At 37.1% G+C, this 22,291-nt stretch overlaps 1 protein-coding gene across 5 annotated transcripts; it reads right to left on the bottom strand.

Moving 5' to 3' along the window:
• Nucleotides 1-2,361: 2,361 nt before the first annotated feature.
• cacng7b (calcium channel, voltage-dependent, gamma subunit 7b) lies at nucleotides 2,362-21,859 on the bottom strand. 5 transcript variants are annotated; one of them, XM_073872008.1, is made up of 8 exons: nucleotides 21,532-21,859; nucleotides 18,601-18,724; nucleotides 17,622-17,705; nucleotides 17,301-17,496; nucleotides 14,635-14,721; nucleotides 14,414-14,554; nucleotides 4,550-4,695; nucleotides 2,362-3,831 (listed from the first exon to the last, which is right to left on the bottom strand). In XM_073872008.1, exons 4-8 carry the CDS (start codon nucleotides 17,494-17,496, stop codon nucleotides 3,361-3,363), a joined length of 1,041 nt encoding a protein of 346 aa, XP_073728109.1. In that variant the 5' UTR covers nucleotides 17,622-17,705; nucleotides 18,601-18,724; nucleotides 21,532-21,859; the 3' UTR covers nucleotides 2,362-3,360. The 5 variants fall into 5 exon arrangements, with proteins under 5 accessions (XP_073728109.1, XP_055067708.1, XP_073728108.1 ...); XM_055211733.2 differs by lacking the exon at nucleotides 18,601-18,724; XM_073872007.1 differs by lacking the exon at nucleotides 21,532-21,859 and having other exon boundaries at nucleotides 18,601-19,438.
• Between the last annotated feature and the right edge of the window lie 432 nt (nucleotides 21,860-22,291).

Below are 22,291 nucleotides of genomic sequence, written 5' to 3'. Positions count from 1 at the left end.
GGTTGTGAGTTCAATCGCAAGGAACATACTTATAAAATGTCTTCCTTGTAATGCACTGTAAGCTTTGGATGAAAACATTTGCCAAATGCGTAAATGTCCGTAGTTGACCCAACCTTGGATTGAATCATAATAACATTTTTATTAAAAAATGTAATGTGCTCATGTGAGCGCAGTGTGCCGTTACCAAAATGTGTTTCTCTGTCAAATGACAAACTGTCAAATGACCAAACTCCAGTGTCAGCATACAGCCCTAAAAATAACGGTGCTAGAAAAGGTTTTTCACAGCAATGGCATGCACAGTAGAACTATTTAGGTTTCCTGAGGAACCATTCATTTCAAGTTTCTTAAAAGAGCCATTTCTTTCTTACATTTTTATAACCTTTTCCATTACAAAAAAAAACTTTTAATAAAAGAAAAGTTCATTAGATGGTACGTTGCTTAATGGAACCATTCAGCCAAATAGAGTAGTACACTGAACTATGTCCTGCTGAAGTTAGCAAGAAAAAGGTTATTGGTTCGATCTCCAGAAAACACACAGACTGATCAAATGTAGGCCTACCATAAACACACTGTAGGTCTTTTTGATAAAGCGTCTGACAACTGCACACATTTAAATGCAACTAACTTCAAAGATATCTCGAGTGATTTTCATTTTCATTTGTCTTCCCACCTCTTTCAGTAACACACACACTCACACACACACACACAGCGGGGGAAAAGCTAATGCTGGTTGACAGCTCTTTCATGCAGTAATGCGGGTGAGCTACTGTACAGTACATCTAACTCTTCAATGAAAACACGGATGGTATTTCTCACACGAAACCCACACATACTTCATTAGTTAAATTGAGGGGAAGCTGGGTCAAAAATGTACTCAGTATTCAGTCAAATGAGGGAATTACTGAAATGCAAGTGTTATGACATCATGCTCAAATACAACATTACAGAGACAGAAAGAGAAATGGAGAGAGGCACAGAGTTTTGATCAATTGGACTTCACACTGGCCTGGAGCAATGGACCAATGAAGCCAGTATAGAAAATACATAGACATAACTATGCATAATGATTCTCTGAGCTTCATTGGTCCATTGCTCCTGGAGCTATATATATATATATATATATATATATATATATATATATATATATATATATATATATATATATATATATATATGACAATCTCAACTTAACATAACATCAGAACAACAGATTCTTTGCAATCTGTAAACAGTTAAAATCTGCATTAAAACCTGTTTTGTTACTCGTTATGCTTATTCTAACCAGGTTTGTGTATTTATAGTCAATATTTTATAATAAAGCACTTAGACCCAACTGCACTTTTCCAAAACATTTAGGATTGACGCATGGCTTTATTTAGACAGCCTTTAACAATTTCAGCACCACAGACAGCGATATTTATAGCCGCTATTACAATACAGTTTCTCAACCACTAGATGTCGCTGTGCGCACTAATGAATTCAAATTTTGCCAAACACCTATATCTCGATTCATGATCAAGATCACTTTATTTAACCTCCTAAGATCTGGATGTCCACATATCAAAATAATAAAATTGCTAATAAGCCAAAGAAAAAAATAAGTTTAAAAAGGGACCTAAAAATTGTCAGAGATGGTGCTAGTCTATTCTTTAAAGGGAGGTCTTTCCAAAGCCATGGCCCAATAACAGAGAAAGCTCAATCTCCTCTACACTTGAGTCTGGAGTGAGAAATTAGAAGTTGGTTCTGGTCACCTACTTTAGTGTTTTGAGATCATGTAAGACCATGAATGGCAATTTCCAAAGATTAGATTTTTGATAAAAGATTATAGAACTAGTCCCAATCAACATGGAAATGTGTTTATCAAGTTTTAAAGACTCGTCCAAAAGAACACTGTACCTGCGGAGACCTAATACTGTAAAAGAGAGACATCTTAAATCGAGAATATACTTTCCTTGCTGAGAAAAGCAATAAAACCATTACAGAAAATTCTAATGGTTTCCATTAAAATACCAATAGGAACCATTAGCTTTTACCATTAAACCGCTATTGTTTTGGGCCATATTCCATTAGAACCAATACATAGAACCAATACATACCATTAGAGACCAACAAAAACCAATACAATGTAGTGTGTTTTGGGCCATATTTCATTAGAACCAATAAAATTCCCAATAAAACCATTAGAATTTTCTGTAATGGTTTTATTGTTTTTTAGCAGGGTTCTGTAGGGCCTAACATAAACGCCCCAGTTTTGTCTACATTTAAAGATAAACTTTTTTGAGCTAGCCAGGATTTAAACTCATGTAGGCACAATGAAAGAGATTATTTTTTTGAAAGGTAAGTAGATCTGGGTATCGTCAGATCTATAAAAAAAATGTATAAGAAAAATTATAAGAATGGAACCCAAGGGTAACATATCCAAAGAAAAAAGGGAAATCAACAAAATAAAGCTTTAAAGAAGACCACTGGAGAGAGGAGCAGTGGAAGAGGAAAAGTCACATAGCTTGACCACAAACTTTCTATTAGATAAATATGACTGAAACCACTTATAAACTGTGCCTGACAGTCCCACCCATGACTCTAATCTAGCGATCAGTGTTGAGTGGTCAACTTTATCAGTAGCTAAAAATATATTGTTTAACACTTTCAAAAGGGCGGATTCAGTGCTATGGTTCAGATGAGATATTTTTGTATTGCTACATACTATCACACATTCACAAAACGAACTTACAGTGTATGAGCTTTCAAACATTTTTATTTCATTATATTTTCTCTCTTACCACATTTGTTAACATCATTGCAGTAAGGCAGTGAACTAACATCACAGCCACAAACACAAGAGTACACAGTATTTACACCAGAAATGCTGTTTAAGAACAATTTTTAGGGTTATCATGAATAACTCTTATTAGAAATGCAAACAATATGTTTATCTTTTACATTTGTTCTTACTTAACTAAGTAATTCCCACTTTATCATTTGATAATATTAATACTAAAACGAACAATTTACAGATTCCATGATGAGAAATACATAATATCTTAAGTTCAATATTTTATATCACCTGTAAAGGCAATCGTTATCTAAATGTGTAAACCTAAGCACATGAATTGTGATTGTCGAAATGTTTTACATTGTGCAACAAACCCCCATTAGATCCCTGTGCAGTTTAATATGCTACAATTTCACAACAACATTCAATCTTAAAAAAGAGGCCTTTGTTACAAACAGAATATTTGGCACTTCTTTATATTCTCATATAGAAAACTGCATCTCAAATTCTTTCTTTCTTGATGTTTCTGCTTTACCTCAATTAAAAACAAACTATCAAAAACTCTGAACCTTCTCCTCCACCTTCATTTAGCAGGGAGAGGCGCCCATGCGCATATGTGTGTGATAGTGTGGGGGTGGCACTGCAGCGGGTGATGCGGACAGAGGCAGGGTCTGCGATGCTGCAGCTGCTCCGTGTGCCCCAGGGTGAAGAGGATGATTGTGGGAAAATGGAGCACCAGAAGTCAGCGATGGCATCTGGTAATCGGCTCCAGAGGTGGGGCTGGAAGAAGCGGTTATTCCTGGAGATGATGTGTTTTGTTGGGCACCGGTCTTCGGTGGGAGCTGGGGGTTCTGCGTGAGCTGGATGGAGATGTCGCTGGAGATCTCAGAGGTGCTCCGTGCTCTCTGAGGTGGAGGCCAGGTCTCTGGATGGAGGTACTGGCCGCTGTAGTCGCTGCCCTCAGAAAGGCGCGGGTGATAGAGAGCCGGATGAGGCCGATACATCTCCTCTTCCGCATAACGCTTCATAAAGAGATACACAGACATCACACCGGCACCCTGAGAGTTTGATAGCGAACAAGGCATAAAGTGCAACAGAGACATGTTCGTTACTATTGTGTTATTGTATGTTTCTTGTTTTATGTATAATGCTTTGGCAATATTTTAAATGCCAGTAAAGTTCCTTTAAATTGAAAAAAAAAAATGTAAATTGACAAAGAGCAAATGTGCAAAGACAAGATTGACTTTATGAAAACAGAACACTTATTTGTGCCGAATCAATACTGCATTGGTTACGGTTGGCAAATAATGTCAGCACGCACAGGAAATACTAAATAACGAATATAAAAACCAATATATATTAAATAATTCACCAATGCCTTTGCTTTTGCTCTCTAAAGCTGCCTTACAGCTTGGGCAAACATCTGACAGAATATGTGCAAATAGTTACGAGATGTGGAGAAAGCCGTGTCATATTGTAATACATTATGTTGGATTGTTGCATCAAGAAAGTGTACACTAGAAAATCCATATTCATGCATGAAAGTGTATGTCAGGGTCATGTTAAAAGCATTTGCTTCAGCTGAATCAAGTGACATAATTACATTGCATTGCATTCAGCCCCTCGGGATTTGGTGCACAGCCAAATCACTGTAGCTTTAACATATTACTGTATCTTGGTCATTGAAGGCCATAGGGCTTGAACGACCAAGATATAAAAGAGGCAGCCAAAATCATTTCTTGGGCTGAAATTAATTTTGATAAACTGTCCTATGACCTCTTTGAGCAAGAAGGAGCTGGCAGCGAACGCAAAGGACCAGCCATAGTGGTAGTTGAAGAAGTGCTCTGGTTCTCGCGGCCTGTTCATCACTTCATCATTGATACTGGAGATATACAACACCAACCCCACCACCAGACATAACCCTGAGAGAGAGAGAGAGAAAGATAAAGCGGCAAAGACAGAAAATAAGAAAAAGACAGATACAGATAGAGAGCATAAATAAGTAAACAATATCTACAGTCATCCTCTGAAGATAAAGTCAGCTGAAACGTTAAATGATTGTGTATAAAAAAAAGAGAAATGACAACAATAAACAATATAGCTGAATACAGCTAGGTGCTTGACATGAGCTATGACAGTTTTCAATATACAAAGACCTTTGTTCAATTTAAACCTGGAAATATGCTGTTTTACCATTTGATTAAAATGGTAAAACATTTTCATATAAATAATATTTTAGAAATATATATGAAATGTGATAATTAATAATAAATTCTGTGTAATCAAACATGAGTAAAATAAGGCTACCAACTAACAGAACTGTTCCAGTATTGTATAATTTAAAGGGGACATATCATGAAAATCTGACTTTTTTCTATGTTTAAATGCTATAATTGGGTCCCCAGTGCTTCTATCAATCTAATAAATGTGAAAAAGATCAAGGGTGCGTCTCATTTCTCTGTCTTACCCCTACCCCTCGGTTTTGCGTGTTCATGTGAGGCGAAGTGGCGTCTCAATTCCCCGTTTTTTTTTTTTAGGGCTAGGGCCAAGGCGTAGGGATACATAGGGATACAATCACACTTGAAAGAGAGGGGTAAACGTAAACGTAGGAATTTCTCAGGAGAGCCGGCATCAAGATGTTTTATGGCTGAACGTTGAACTGTCAAGAAGTCGCACAAATGAAAGTAACGTTATTTTCGGCAGTTTAATTGAGATTATATTATGACACACATGTTTTATGATACTTTTAATAAAATGTTCAGTTTTAATTGTAATGTTTTTGTTTTGAATCGCTAGTTAAGGCGCTAGCTAGCAGCTAAGTTATGCGCTATTTGTTGAGCTCAGCTCAGGCAATCGATCCTTTTGATCCAACCAGGGCACTGCCATTTAGTGCAGAGATCAGCTCATTTGCATTTTAAAGGAAAACACCACAGTTTTCAATATTGTACTAAATTAGACAAATTAATACATACCTATTTTTTTTTAAATGCGTGCACTTACTCTTTGTACAGTGGGATGTGAATGTGTTAGCATTTAGCCTAGCCCCATTCATAGGATCCAAACAGGGATGAATTTAGAAGCCAGCAAACACTTCCATGTTTTCCCTATTTAAAGACTATAAATAAAAATAAAAATATTTGCACTAAATAAAACTTTTGTTTGGAGTCATAGGACTGAATGGGGCTAGGCTAAATGCTAACACATTCAAGAAGCGCTGTACAAAGATTAAAAGTATGGAGAGCCGGATGTGACTAAATTATAAATAAATAAATACATAAATAAATATACGAGGAAATGTAAAAAAACAAAAATACAGAAATAAATACATAAATATATATACAAGGAAATGTAAAAAAACAAAAATAAATAAGTATTTATACCTGTATTTCTGCATTTATGTATAATTTTATTTTTGTCCACATTTATTTATTTATTTATTTATTTATTTATTTATGCATTTATTTATTTTCACTTTTATTTATTTTCACATTTATTTATGTATATATGTATTTATGTCTACATTTATTTATTTTTACATTTATTTATTTATATATTTATTTATTTCCACATTTATTTATTCCTACATTTATTTATTTATTCATTTGTTCGTCTGCATGCTAATGAGGGGGGCGTGTTTCACCTCAGACTTAGCAATCGATCTCTGAGTGGCAGTGCTGAAGCTTTGAGGCCACAGTGACACCTGCTGGTCTGACCAAGCGAACGAAGTTACACAGGGAGTGAATGACTTACAGATGGGCCAAAACCTTGTCACGTTTTAAATAATGTTTTATCACCATAACTGTTTGTATGTAGGGTCACTACACAGGGCATACGGGTACATACTGTACTCATGACATGGCCATAAACCGCCATCCGTTCGTGATTTCTAAAATGTCTTGGCACAAATCAATATCAAATGCACGTCATCAATAGATCTGATGACAGACCCTTGGAAGTGGACACCTGAACATGGAAGCGCGTGAAATTATGCACTATTAATCACATTTAATGTAAATGCGCTGGGTGGGGGCTGATCAGAGCTTGAGGCTCGTCCACAAGCAGCCCAGAACGCGGAGAGAAACCAGCGCACGCAAGCATACTGATCAATGCCTCGTTTAAAATGCGGTAGCAAAAGACTTTACATTGGCGTTTGCTAATTTTGCAATGCACAACATGTGACAGTTCGAATCACACGTCATCAAGTGGAATCAGCTGTTCGGGATTAAATCCAACAAAGGGCGATCGCGCAAACGCAGCGAGACACGCATCCAACGCCATGCAGGCGATCCAAAACCAAATCATGGCGAGGCAACGCGCGACCGCAGCGGCTCATGTCCTTTCATTTCAAACCCTCAGATTTTGAGTTCACAGATTTTTTTAAATGAAACGTCCAAAAGACAACGCCGACAGCGACAGAAACAAGCCTTTCTATTGCGGTTATATTTCTCCATATAAATAGATTTTAAAGTTTTAAACCACATATGCATCACCATATATATATATATATATATATATATATATATATATATATAGCTTATGTCAAGACATAAAGCTATCTCGTGGCATATACTATAATACATAGCCCTTTTTCGCAATGCTAATGCATAGGAAACCCTGGTCGGAAAAAAACAATAAAACCATTACAGAAATTCCTAATGGTTTTCATTAAAATACCAATAGAAATCATTAGCTTTTACCATCATGTTTTGGGACATATTCCATTAGGATTTAATGGCCCCACCAATAGAACCCAACACATACCAGTACAGACCAAGAGAGACCCATAGAGACCATTAGAGTTTCCAATAGACCAATAAAATTCCCATTAAAACCAATAAATCCAATAGAATTTCTGTGATGGTCTATTGTTTTTTAGCAGGGAGTGCAATTATAACATAACATGAGATTAATGCTTTAATTATAATAACATTTAAAATACAGAAATGATGGAATCAATGGTACATTTAATGTAAACTAAAACAGCCAGAAGGTGGCGGCAAGTCGCTGTCTCAACGAGTAAGTTCGATCAATTCAGCCGATTCATTTGAATTCTGATTCAGTCAACAACACCACCACATGTTGCTTGCAGGCTGCATTGGTAGTTGTTAGGCTATAGGTTATTGTCAAATATGTTATTATCTGGAAATAACATATTCTTCCAAAACAAAGTCACTGCAACCAATCTCACCAAATATGACACATACCAAATTTGGTGTATAATTAAAACCTCTCATAAAACGTTCACAACACAATTCTATATGTTTTATTACTAATTGGAGCATTGAGATCTCTAGACGACAGCAATAACCTTATTTTTCACAAAAAATATTAAAAATATTGGTATACCATCTGTGTTCATTTATTTTTATGTACAAGGCTCCCTTTATTATATTCTGTGCAAATGTGCATGACTGTATGAACATAAAAGGACCAAACATTATATATGTTCATACAGTCATGCACATTTGCACAGAATATAATAAAGGGAGCCTTGTACATAAAAATAAATGAACACAGATGGTATACCAATATTTTTAATATTTTTTGTGAAAAATAAGGTTATTGCTGTCGTCTAGAGATCTCAATGCTCCAATTAGTAATAAAACATATAGAATTGTGTTGTGAACGTTTTATGAGAGGTTTTAATTATACACCAAATTTGGTATGTGTCATATTTGGTGAGATTGGTTGCAGTGACTTTGTTTTGGAAGAATATGTTATTTCCAGATAATAACATATTTGACAATAACCTATAGCCTAACAACTACCAATGCAGCCTGCAAGCAACATGTGGTGGTGTTATTGACTGAATCAGAATTCAAATGAATCGGCTGGATTGGTCGAGCTTGCTCGTTGGGACGGCGACTTGCCGCCGCCTTCTGGCTGTTTTGGTTTGCATTGAACGTGCCATTGATTCCATCATTTCTGTATTTTGGATGTTATTATAATTAAAGCATTGATCTCATGCCACGTTACAACTGCACTCCCTGCCAAAAAACAACAGACCATCACAGAAATTCTGTTGGATTTGTTGGTTTTAATGGGAATTTTGTTGGTCTATTGGAGGCTCTGGTGGTCTCTGTGGGTCTCTCTTGGTCTGTGCTGGTGTGTGTTGGGTTCTATTGGTGGGGCCATTAAATCCTAATGGAATATGTCCCAAAACATGATGGCAAAAGCCAACGATTTCCATTGGCATCCCAATGAAAACCATTAGGAATTTCTGTAATGGTTTTATTGTTTTTTTCCGACCAGGGTTTCCTATGCATTAGCATTGCGAAAAAGGGCTATGTATTATAGTATATGCCACGAGATAGCTTTATGTCTTGACATAAGCTATATATATATATATATGTATATATGGTGATGCATATGTGGTTTAAAACTTTAAAATCTATTTATATGGAGAAATATAACCGCAATAGAAAGGCTTGTTTCTGTCGCTGTCAACGTTATCTTTTGGACGTTTCATTTAAAAAAATCTGTGAACTCAAAATCTGAGGGTTTGAAATGAAAGGACATGAGCCGCTGCGGTCGCGCGTTGCCTCGCCGTGGTTTGGTTTTGGATCGCCTGCGTGGCGTTGGATGCGTGTCTCGCTGCGTTTGCGCGGTCGCCCTTTGTTGGATTTGGTCCCGAGCAGCTGGTTCCGCTTGATGGCGTGTGGTTCGAACTGTCACATGTTGTGCATTGCAAAATTAGCAAACGCCAATGTAAAGTCTTTTGCTACCGCATTTTAAACGAGGCATTGATCAGTATGCTTGCGTGCGCTGGTTTCTCTCCGCGTTCTGGGCTGCTTGTGGACGAGCCTCAAGCTCTGATCAGCCCCCACCCAGCGCATTTACATTAAATGTGATTAATAGTGCATAATTTCACGCGCTTCCATGTTCAGGTGTCCACTTCCAAGGGTCTGTCATCAGATCTATTGATGACGTGCATTTGATATTGATTTGTGCCAAGACATTTTAGAAATCACGAACGGATGGCGGTTTACGGCCATGTCATGAGTACAGTATGTACCCGTATGCCCTGTGTAGTGACCCTACATACAAACAGTTATGGTGATAAAACATTATTTAAAACGTGACAAGGTTTTGGCCCATCTGTAAGTCATTCACTCCCTGTGTAACTTCGTTCGCTTGGTCAGACCAGCAGGTGTCACTGTGGCCTCAAAGCTTCAGCACTGCCACTCAGAGATCGATTGCTAAGTCTGAGGTGAAACACGCCCCCCTCATTAGCATACAGACGAACAAATGAATAAATAAATAAATGTAGGAATAAATAAATGTGGAAATAAATAAATATATAAATAAATAAATGTAAAAATAAATAAATGTAGACATAAATACATATATACATAAATAAATGTGAAAATAAATAAAAGTGAAAATAAATAAATGCATAAATAAATAAATAAATAAATAAATAAATGTGGACAAAAATAAAATTATACATAAATGCAGAAATACAGGTATAAATACTTATTTATTTTTGTTTTTTTGCATTTCCTTGTATATATGTTTGTGTATTTGTTTCTGTATTTTTGTTTTTTTTGCATTTCCTCGTGTATTTGTTTATGTATTTATTTATTTATAATTTAGTCACATCCGGCTCTCCATACAAAAGGGCACCCATTGAAAAAAGGCATGTATTAATTCAGCTAATTTGAGGTAAGAACATAGTCAAATTTAAAAATTGTGGTGTTTTCCTTTAAAGGACACACCTAAAACGGCACATTTTTGCTCACGCATTTTAACATGTTATAATAAATTATCTGTGGGGTATTTCGAGCTAAAACGTCATATACGCACTATGGGTACACTAAAGATTTATTTAACATCTTAAAAAGTCTTGTGAAATTTGCCCTTTAATATTATAAAACATTTATTATTATTACAATGAATAGTATTTGGTTTAATTAAAATTCTAAATTTGAGTTTTTTTTAAGTTTTTTGTCATAATGTTTCTTTGGGGGGCACAAAGGGATGATCCCTATACATAAGGGGGTTAAACGACCAAACATTATGGCGTAAAATTAATAAAAATATATATAAGCTACTATTCTGTTTTTTAGGTCAGTAATAAAATGATGTCAAATTTAATTGGTTTCAGCATACAGGATGTCCTTTGGAATATTCTCAAGTCATTCTGAGATTACATGAATTATGTTTGGCAGAGCTGAATGGGGCTTTGTCCCAGCAGATCAGAAAGAATATGAAACGCCACATACGAGAAAAACTGACAGCACAGCACATATATTATGTACACATTATTTACACCATTTATGCTTCCCGCCTGACCCCTGAGGACCAGCCTCCTCAAAAGACGCACACAAGGACTGTACACACTCCAGGGCTCTGCCCGGCCCCTCATGAGAGGACATTAGTACCATCTAAATAAATCACAGCCCCCTACCTGCCACCACACACTCTCAACACTACAGGCAAGAAAAAAGAGAGAGCTGGAAAGATGGATAGAGCACAGAAGGAAATATATTAAGGGATGCAGGGGAATGTGTATGAAGAGAACGAAAGCAAGAGGTGGAAGCATATGAGTGCACACGAGAAAGAGGTGTGAAAAGCCTTTCCACCATGTCTGAACATTCACAAACAGAAAATCCTTGTACTATTCATTTTAACAACAGAAAGAACAATGCTGTATGCAAGTCAAGTCTATCACACACAAACACTTGACACAATCCTGCAAACATCAGCTACCTTTTAACTGTTCCATCTGACAGCATTATCTGCAGACCAGATCTTTACATTTTAATGGCATTATTTAACTGAGGTTCTTTCATCAGCACAGAAAGCCGCATTACATATTCTGCAGACAAAAGGACGAGCAAAACAAAACATGTTTTCAAGGGCACTCTGTCAGGAGGTTTGTGCGGCAAACGAAGAGAGCTGTTTTAGATCAAGTTGAAGGTCTTTTCTGGCCGTGGACAAGGTTGAGGCAGCCGTGCAGTAAACAACATTGGCATCTGCATACAAATAATCAGCTATACATTCAGAGCAGGTAAGTGATTTTCTTACTGTACGTCATTGCACTGTTTTATTTATTTCATTCATTCACAATCACAATTTAGTTATATTATCCAACTCTTATTCGAGTTATAAGGTAACGTTTTCTTTAACCTTTTTGTCATCAACGGTATCATCCATACAATTACACTGAGCAAACTTTCTTCAACTTTTCTATTTACAGATCAAACGTTTTGTGATAAAAGATTTTTAAAACATTGATTTAATATAATCAGAATTAATTTATTACAGTACAAATTTTATTATCTAATTATAGTGAAAAGTTAAGTTAATTTATTTCAGACTTTTGTACTGTTTCGTCTTTTACAGTCTTTTATAAGCAACTTACAAATTAAAGTTAACATGGTCAGTATTGCTATTTGGTTAATTGGTGATCTAAAATAAGTTTAGATGCAAAGTGCTATTAATTTCATGCCACATCCCTTCTTTGTTCAGAAGTGTTTAAAATCATTAAACTTATTTTCAGGTTTAAAGGTGCCAAAGAATGCATAAAAATAATATGTAAAATTGTTCTTTGATATTTACATAAAAGGTATGTAACTTTATTAAGTGCAAATATGATCCAGAAAGTTTTGACATGTCCATTTACAACCCTAGGATTTGTAATTTAAATGAAATCTATTTAATGGTCTATAAATGGTCTATTTTTGCCCAAATTGGAAGAGTCATGAAATAATATTGAGCTCTGGTCTGATTGGCTCTGTGGTTCATGCCAGTAGCTCACATTAGTAAACGTGTTGGGGCATACATCTCGACTGTTAGATCACAGTCGGCCTGTTTTCCAGCATTCCTTTGCATGCCTTTACATAAGAATGAAAAAACAAACGTGCTTGAGGCTCACGATATGTCATTACCATGTACAGAACTCTAATTATTTATCTATGCCTAGTAGGGCTGTCACAACAATTAAATATTCGTCTAATCGCCATTGTTTAACTTCATCGCAATGATTTCAGATCACTGCAATGACTGCACATCTCTTTAAAAAACACAAGGGGGAGCTGCAGAGCCTGTATAATCGAGACAGTATCAGATGGCACTCCTTAACTGACAGTGTTACATGATACATTGCAAAGCCATTCAGTGGAAAAAACAGCATGCTGCAAAACTTTGATAAGTAGTATAAAATGCAAGGTAAAACATACATTTCCAAAACTCCAAATTTAGGGAAGTGAAAGGATGCATAGGATCTGTAATGAATTTATTTTTTTGCAGCCCCTACAGACATGTTGGCTACTATTTAAGGCCTGTTGTGGTATAGTCAGTTTATTTTGATTGCCTTTTTATTTTTAGTTATTTTTTTAGACACTTTATTGTGTTTATTTTTTATAAAGATTTTTCTGTTTTTTAAAAAGATATATTCATTAAATAAATACTTTTAAATATGTGTTATGTGTAGTAATATTTACAAATTTCATAATCATGACAGCCCTAATACCTAGGTTTTTTTCTACGGCACCTTTAAATTAAAATTTGAATCCTAGATTTTAAATACATACTTTTGGGCCCGACTGCATAATATACTGCATATATTTCATATAATCTTGACATGGACAAGCCACCAACAAACATAGAACTGTTCACAAAAAACTGCTCTTTTATGGGATTATAAATTATCTGGCTGATCTGAGATGAGCTTGTGGTGTGCAGACACGTTTCTGCACCTAATCTACTGTCTAAAGCTAAAGGCATTACAGCTACACAATGCCACAGAAGAACCATTTAGGCTCAATGTTTCCATAAAGAACCTTTAACCTCCATATAGCCTTTCTGTTCTTTGTAGTGTCAGCATTTTCTTTAGACTATTAAAAGCTAAGAAAGAAATTAACCTTGACTTGAATGTTTCTGTGGGGAACCAAATTAAATTTTTCAATGGCATTGCTGTGATTCTTTGAAGAATCTTTGTATCACCTTACCGAGCATATTTTATGAACGTGCTGCCCTCTGCTGGTGTAAAACTATATTGCATGTACAAATTTTGAAGGTAATCTACCAGAAAATACAAAATACTATTGATTGATGAATTTAATCTTCATTTCTATATCCATACGTCTGAGATATTCAAATACATGAATTATTGACTATGCTTATTACTAATATGGTAAAATACAAATACAGTACATTTTAGCATTTTAGCAGTCACTATTCACTGCATTTCAAAACGTAATTAATAATGGAGTTATAATAATAGATTAACAGATGGAGCGTTTTCATGATTTAAAATCAACGAAGACATCACTAATTAAATACAGATGGTACTTCTGCATTCTGGTAAGTACAGAAGACAAAATCCTTACACATCTAATCGTACAAAAAAGACCCACATTTAATATAGATAAACTATGTTTAACAGTAAAAGAGTTTTAGAACGAGACTACGAAATATCATACATAATAATAGATGCCACAACAACAATCTCAAAAGTGTGATATAAAGATGTATTCCAGATTAAATATCTAAAGGGATAGAGAGAGAAAATGATCACAAAAACAGACTCACTAAACTATGAGAAGTGTGTTTCATACGAACATATCCACAGAAACCCCCACATACACATTATATCCATTTAATCTAGGTTATGGGTGAGAAGGTCTGCAGTACCTGAGAGGATGAAGAAGATTCCAGAAACAAAGGCCAGGATGGTGCGCTGAGGGCGGATGTGGCCCACATTACTGATGATGAAGGCCATAAAGACAAAGAGCAGAGAAACCATAGGAAAGGGGGTAGCTGTCCGCACCATCTCTGCCAGAACAGGGAAAACGTGAGTGCGCTGTGTGTTTGTGGACATGTGAGTTTGTTTCGATAAAGACACTTTAACTCACTGAGAATATTTGCTGTGTTTTCTGTGGTGATTTCAATCTCCGGTTCTGTAAAGTACTCAGAGGCGACACATCTACCTTTCTCCGAACCTGAAACAATGAGAGAGTATATAAATAGATATGAATATATTTAATAATTAAATATAGCAGCAGTCAATATAGAACAAAAAACTTAGGAATTAATGAGAGAGTGAAACGATAACGGTCAGGTCACATTTATCCAGAGCCCTCTCCAATAAGGATAGTGTATAAATAATGTAAAACAGTGGCCAAAAGTGACATCCATTACTTTTCTTTGCTCTTACTGAAATATTTTATTAAAATGTATGGATGTATGTGTTGCATTGTTGTGTTTGGAATATAAAATGAATCTCAGCTTTGAGAAGTTAAGAAGACTTGGCAAAAAATTAAACACAACTCATGTGCATACTAAGTATATAATAAAAACTACAAAATATTACCACAAAAAAAGAATCAACAAATATTAATAACAGTTATAATTGTAGTCAATGTATGCTTTATTACCTGTAAACTTTTTGTTTTTCCATGAATTTTCTATGCATTAGAATGAAAACCCAAATTCCTTTATACGCTGTATAATTTTGTTCAACAAATACCTTAACTCATTCCCCGCCAGCCATTTTTTTTAAAAAGTTGCCCGCCAGCATTTTTTTGTGATTTTCACAAAGTTTCACAAATATATAAACATACAAATATATCAAATGAAAGAACAGACCCTCTGCTGTCAAACAAACAATAAACAATTAAACAAAACAGGGAAAAAAACTTTTCATACTATCTGTATTTTTTCTCTGCTTATAAACTCTTAAAGGAACAGTATGTAAGAAATGTATATCAATTAATCATAAAATGGCCATGATATGTCACTAGACATTAAGAAATCATTTTCATTTCAAATACTTATATCACTGACAACAGTGGTCCGGCCAGGATATTGTGATTTTTAAAGTGGAGTTGCAGCCCTCAACTGATGTTTATGTTGTCATGTTGTGTATTGGCCACCAGTTGTGTGATTGCAGTACCAGTTTTGGCCACAATCCTACATACTGTTCCTTTAAATATGGTTGTTTTTGGCAAAAAGCTGAAATAATAGCATTTTTGTGAAGGAATTTTGTTAGAGATCAGATTCAGAACAATTATCAAAACATACACAGAGTTCAAAATAAGTGAATAACGTTTTGGCTTCAGTTTTTTCATAAATTGGATAAGTTGGTAAGCCATCTAGTGGATAATCGTGGTATTGCAGGTTAACATAAAAATTCTTCAGAAACACATTTTTTTATGCAAATGTTTTCTCTTAAATGACAAGATAACTATTCAATGACGGGGAAAGAGTTAAAAGTGATGTCTAATGCTTTTTAATGCTTCCTTATTTACTGTTTCCCAGACAGGGCTTAGACTAAAATGCATGTTTGAGCTGCCTTCATTTTAAAACACCTTGTACTGACATATCTTAACATATATCAGTTCCATTGGTTTGTCTCAAGATGCACACAAGTATTGTTTTTTGTAAGGTATGTTTGTAAAAACGACTTAAATGTCCTAATATTACTAAGGCCTAGTCCTGGCTTAATCTAAACCCTGTCTGGGAAACCGCCCCTTAGAGTTGGATTCTCATGCTAAACACGCGCAACATTTCCAAAAACTATTTGTACGAATGACAGAGTAATTCTGTGCCGAAAGCACTAGGGTTTGTATAAGTTTCGGAAAGTTTTCTTTGAGTATGGTCCTGTATGATGTCATAAAGGGCGGGATTCTTTTTATGGGCACTTTCCTGGAATAGCGCATGCACGCATTAACCAGAGCAAGAGCAAGAACACCCCATCACGTGTTTCATTCGGGTTATGGAAATCGGCGGAAGCGGTGCACAAGATTTGCTCAAGCAAATTTGTCATTTTGTTTGTAGATCACGAAATCAACAGTGTCACCAAAGAAGTGTGTTTTTGGTTGTGAGGGAAATATAATCTTGTTCAGCTTCACAAAGATCCCAGCGTTAAGGGAACAGTGGATGCAGTTTGTTTACAGGGCAGCAAAGGAGTTGTGCAAGTGTGTACCGTAATTTTGTTTTATAAACAAGGCCCAGTTCAACGCTGAATTTACAGATTGTTGCCCAAATGAAAGATGGAGTGGTCCCAGTCTTGACTCTTGAGTGGGAACCGCAGGCCGTAAGTAAAACTAAATTAAATGTCTGTGTTTTGTTGGCATTCGGCGCATTAGGGAATATCATGCAAACAACGCAAACGTATTTGGTGTATTGGGTGTGTTGCATGCTTGTGATTTGCTCCACCAAGAAGCGATACAGCTGTATTTGTCTTCTATCGGATAAAACCTAAAATATGAAAGATGCAATACTACTCTATAGGTACCCAAGATTAACTGTGTGTGTTATGTCACCTTTAAAACTTTAGTGCCCATTTTGTACCATACACCTCATAAGTTGATCTAACCAGAGGGAGCATTTAAAGCAAATACTGTACAAATATTCTCCCCGGACATAATTTTTGGCCACAAATGTATGTATTAATCCACTACTATTCTCCTATGAGTCTTTCTCCTTATAAAAAGCGCACACTACTGTGCATACTGTATCTAAACTGTTTGTATGTATGTAGTATCCGTGTCTAGTGTGCATGCGTGTGTACTGGCACCTGCTATAAAACACACTCTCCACAGGCCAGAGTGCAGTGCCATCTTGACGTCGACCGTTTGGTTCTGCTGCAGCACGATGCCCTCCTCCATCAGCAGCCAATAATCCGTCGCCACGGCAACCCCTACCAACAGCAGTCCGCATGCCCCGAACACCGTGGAGAGCAAAGTCAGAGCCCTGCTGCTGCAAGAGCTCATCTGCACGCATGCACACATACACACGTCACAACAGAGACAACCGTCAGCTCTGAAGGTCGAACCTTCAACCCAGAGGGAGTAAAAGTGCACGATGAAACAAAGACTTCGGCTCAATCAATGTTTACCTTCAGTTCACCGGTTAATCCAATCTGAGACAAACAGAGACGAGGGAACTCGGGAGAGAAGCCACCCCGTGAACTTCTGTCCCACTGTGATGGTAATCAACCAATCGCAAGAAAGGTCAAAGTTCATCGGTCATAACGGGTGGAGGTTATCGAGGCAGAAAGTGAGACGTTGTTGGCAACGGTTCAGTCAAATTAGACGCACATCTACAGAGCCATGACTCATAGCTTTACTGCCAGAGATGCGTTCATATAAAGGAACAGATGCAGACACGTACACAACACAGTAATTCACATAAGCGTTTTCATGCATCTCTGCTGTGAATGGTGAACTCGGTGAGATGAGATGTTTTCTGATTAATGCTTCAAAGGAAAGAGAGACAGAGTGGCAGAGGAACAGAGGGTAGATATTTGGGGCAGACGACTATAAATGGCAATATGTAAATGTCAGGACATACGAACCGCTGCTTTCCGCGTGAAATCAAATGTGTTATAGCATTGAGATGACACGGTCCTTTCGACCGCGTGCACCTTTAATTCTCGCAGGGCAATGCTCTGTGATCAATTCTTCATTAATCCTGCGCTGTAATTGTTTAGAAGACAACTTAAAAGGTCTTGTCAAGTGTGTATCTCTCTTTTTATTCTTGTTGCATCTGTGCAGAGCTTTTGCAGGAGGGGTCTCATCATGTCATTCACTCTCTGCCTATTTAAAGATTGTGATTTTGATGAGTGATTCATTAAATGAATGATCTGGTTATGTGCACATTGAAGATGTGCTTCCTGTCTTCACAGTCAGCTGCTGCTGCTTCTGCTGCCGTGACTTTTATGATAGATATTTTCAAATAGTGTATGCGGAGTGTATGTATGTCTGTGTGAGACAGAGGGTAACAACAGAAAGAAAGAGACGTGTGTGCTGTCATTTCCCGTCTGTCCTTCCGATTCTGTGATTCAGAAAAGCAAGACGGATTTGAAGAATGCAAACCGAATAGAGACGAAGAACAGAGATTTTTTTTGACTGCTTCGTCTGTGTCTAGACAAAGATCCTCAGTGCATCACCGACCGTGTCATAAGTGTATCTGTGACTGTTCTACCTTTTGCAGTTTGCCCTGAAACCAAAAATGACACAACCCGTAATACCACCAGTCAGTAGAAAATGAACCCTGCGAATGATAGACAGATTTTGCAATGCAGCGGAAAAAGGCAGAAGCACTGGATGAAAAGTGCAGGTGTCAAAAGCTTCGAAGCAAACTCGACAGAGGCAGGAATCCAGCTTGACTGTCTACTCTAAAATGACCACATAGATGCTAAAAAAGATGCTAAAATGCTCTTTTGCCCGCCAGCGCTTCTGCCGTCTCAATCCTGTGTTTACTGATGTATAAGAGAGCTTACTTCTTTATGACAAGAGCAGCCTGCACAAGTTTAACCATAAACATTTACATTTGTACATATGGCAGATGCTTTTATCTACAGTAACTTACAGTGCACTGAAGACAGGTTTAAGTTAGGTTAGATCCCAGGGAACACACATACAGTACTGTACTGAACGCACAGCCAGTGTCTACAAAATGCGTAAGTGACTGAATCTTTCATAGCAAGAGAGCGTTACGCTCTACCACTTGTAGTTTAAAACAAAATTATAATAATGTTGTAGACATACCTGTGGTCCATACTGATCCACTTATTTTGACCAACAGACTTTTGTATCTGTTTCCCAAAAAATGCAATAATGTCAGTGTGGGTAAAGTGAGCATGTTTTAAATTAAAGCGGGGAAAATAAGTATTTGACACATAAGCACCCCCATCAATAAGGGTCTCCCCAAGTGGGCCACCGACACAACACCTCCAACAGATGAAGCCATCAAGCCAAACACCGAATTCACACAAAGAAACCAGAACATTTAAGTATACAAGTTGAGTCATAATAAATAATTGAAATGACACAGGGAATAATTATTGAACACATTTTATTTAATACATTATCATGATCAGCTAAACAATGGATTCTAAAAAATATGCAAAGTTTGCGGCATAGACTCTCTAAAAGACGTCCAAGAGTTTTGCTTGAGGCATGTCAAAAAGTCAAAAAGTTTGGTTCTCCTGAATTGCTTGTAGGTGTTACAAGTGAAGAGATATGCTTCAAACAGATGTTTAACGGGAACATTTCATTGGTGTGGCTGTTGATGAAGTGCACAATGTTGTTTTATGGTGAGTAATGTTGTTTATTTAGATGATATTAGTTTGCGGCTGGTTATTTCAATAACTGACTTGTTGCAAGCCGGCTCGTTATTGTGGGGAGTCCGAAACGTGACACTAGTCGAAACAAACTGTGATTGGTTGTTTAACATGTCTGTCAAACAGCTCGTGGGCGGGCGTTGTCCAAAAAAAGCAGCGAAAAACACCGAGACTAGGACAGACCAGTCGTCTACATTGATCGGGAGTGATTCTGGCCCATTCTTCCACACAAATGGTCTTTAAATCTTAAAGGGTCCTTGGGCCTCTATTATGAACTGTAATCACCAACAAAAGCTTTTCTACAAAGTATTAAATAAAGTATGTCCAATACCCACTTCGGGTGTTACCCCACTTTATTTATTATGACTCAACTTGCACACCCAAATTCTCCGATTTCCTTTTATGAATTCAATATTTGGCCTGATGGCTACACCTGGTTGAAATTTTGTGTCAATAGCCCATTAGAAATCCACCTACTAACAAAAATGCTGATGTGTCAAATACCTATTTTCCCCGGTGTATAAAGGTTTTGCACATGTTGACTTAGAGGACAGCCCCCAAATATTTACTAGATATAGAGTACTATGCAAAACTCTCAGGGCACCATTAGCTTTGTTGTTTTGGCAAAGTTTGAATGTCCTCCATATTTATTTTTCACTCTTTTATCAAGATACAAACAGAAAAAAGAGGAAATATGTACCCAAAATCTAAAACAAAATAGTAGTAAATGTCGTCTTCAGGCATCAGTCAGTATTTAGTGTGACCTCTCTTGGCACGAAACACATCTTGAGCTTTTTTGAAGAGACTGAAGTCCTGAAGTCATTTAATTAGAATTAGAAATTAGGATTTAATTTCATTTAGGTTTAAGAGATCCTGCAGTTGCCTGCTATTGCTCAAGTAGTGAAAGGGGAGTGTACCCTAAATACTTGACATTTCAGCTTATACTTTTATATTGTTTTTAATACTACATACACATTTTCTGCATTTTCTGGTTGTATTCTACTAAAGAGACTGAGAAATAATTATATATGATCACTATACCATTGCATCTAATGGTGACCCAAGACCCTTGCACAGCACTGTATACAGTAACAAGTGTTAATGCAAGATACAGTGAGAAACAAGGACAGAGAGAAATGGAGTAGCAGGCAGATGTAGGCTAATGTATGGAAAGACCTTGGCCCAGTAATAACGGAGTTCCCACCTAGATGCCAGTGCGCGTCTCCTGGGGCACGTGACTGTACCAGTTACAGACTCAACTACCCCAACTATCATTCCTCCCCACTTCTGTCTATCTCACGCATAAAAACACAGCTGTAAATATGAATACACTTCAGTATATTACACAAAAGTTATAGAGCAGACACCTCGTGCCAGTATCCTAACAGGACCCTTGAGGTCTACAATGTATACAAATACGACCCCAAACAACCCTGTTACATTCATTCAATCCAAGCGCGCATAATTAAGTAATCACACCCAGACCTGCTGGGATTATGCAAACGTTGAAACGCGCCTGTTAAGACGATAGACGTGCGCACATAGACACGTTTCCATTCAATCTGTGTAACTTCTGTCAACACGATCTGACAAAAGTCTGGTGCTAAATGTGTCAGTCGCACATCAATTATAAAAGTAGGCTACAGAATAATAAAAACAGTTTTAAGAAGGGCGTACTCACCCTGCCCGAGTGCCCGTGCTCGTGGAGCTGACGAGTATGCAGCGAGCGCGCAGACACGAGCCTCACACTAGGGTTTCTCGCGCTTCTACTCTCTCTCTCTCCTCTTTTGCTCTGTCTCTCTTCCTCTCCTCTCTGTAGTCTCTCACTTACGTGCGTATTTCCTACTGAGTAATACCCCGTTATATTTTCTCTCACGCATCATTACTTTCGTTCCATACACCTTTAAAACGTAAGAAAAGCAAGATAGGGGGAGCTCGTCTGTATTTAACGTGATTTAAAGGTTTGGATGCGCAATAAAATACACTTTGGATCAGTTGATGAAGACAGCACCGACTGAAGCTTACTGGTGCTGTTAGACGGGAGATGGGGACGGGAACTGTTGATTTTGGCAACCATATGGTTGTAATCGCGTGACGGTATTTGGTGCGTCTTTAAAAGATGCGCAGATCTGTCAAGTGCCAGCGCGCGCTGTTACATTAAGAGACAGCTGCACTGAATTAGTGAAGGTACAGAGAAACAGAAGTTTATTGTAAAAAGAAAGACAGGTAAGATGCATCATGCTTTCAGACAAAGAATATAATCCCTACATTATCAATATGTGCACAGCTCCCGACTAATCTTTACTCATTCAATGGGAAGTCTTTGCAGGAGCATCCAATATTTACACTCGACTGACTCTGGTGGATTTTAGTGAACAAAAGAAAATCCTGACTTCCACATTTGCATATTATGGTTTTGGCAGACACAAAGAAGAGTGTAA

The sequence above is a fragment of the Misgurnus anguillicaudatus genome, chromosome 10 (genome assembly GCF_027580225.2).
Source record: "Misgurnus anguillicaudatus chromosome 10, ASM2758022v2, whole genome shotgun sequence".
NCBI lineage: Eukaryota > Metazoa > Chordata > Actinopteri > Cypriniformes > Cobitidae > Misgurnus > Misgurnus anguillicaudatus.
This window is presented reverse-complemented; position numbering and strand designations above follow the sequence as displayed.

Excerpts from the sequence above, each read along its gene's own strand:
- cacng7b (XM_073872008.1), bottom strand. The coding sequence starts at position 17,496 with ATGAGCTCTTGCAGCAGCAGGGCTCTGACTTTGCTCTCCACGGTGTTC. Across the intron at positions 14,555-14,634 it reads AAACACAGCAAATATTCTCA|AGATGGTGCGGACAGCTACC; the intron begins GTGAGTTAAAGT and ends CTGTTCTGGCAG. Across the intron at positions 4,696-14,413 it reads AATCTTCTTCATCCTCTCAG|GGTTATGTCTGGTGGTGGGG; the intron begins GTACTGCAGACC and ends TCTCTCTCTCAG.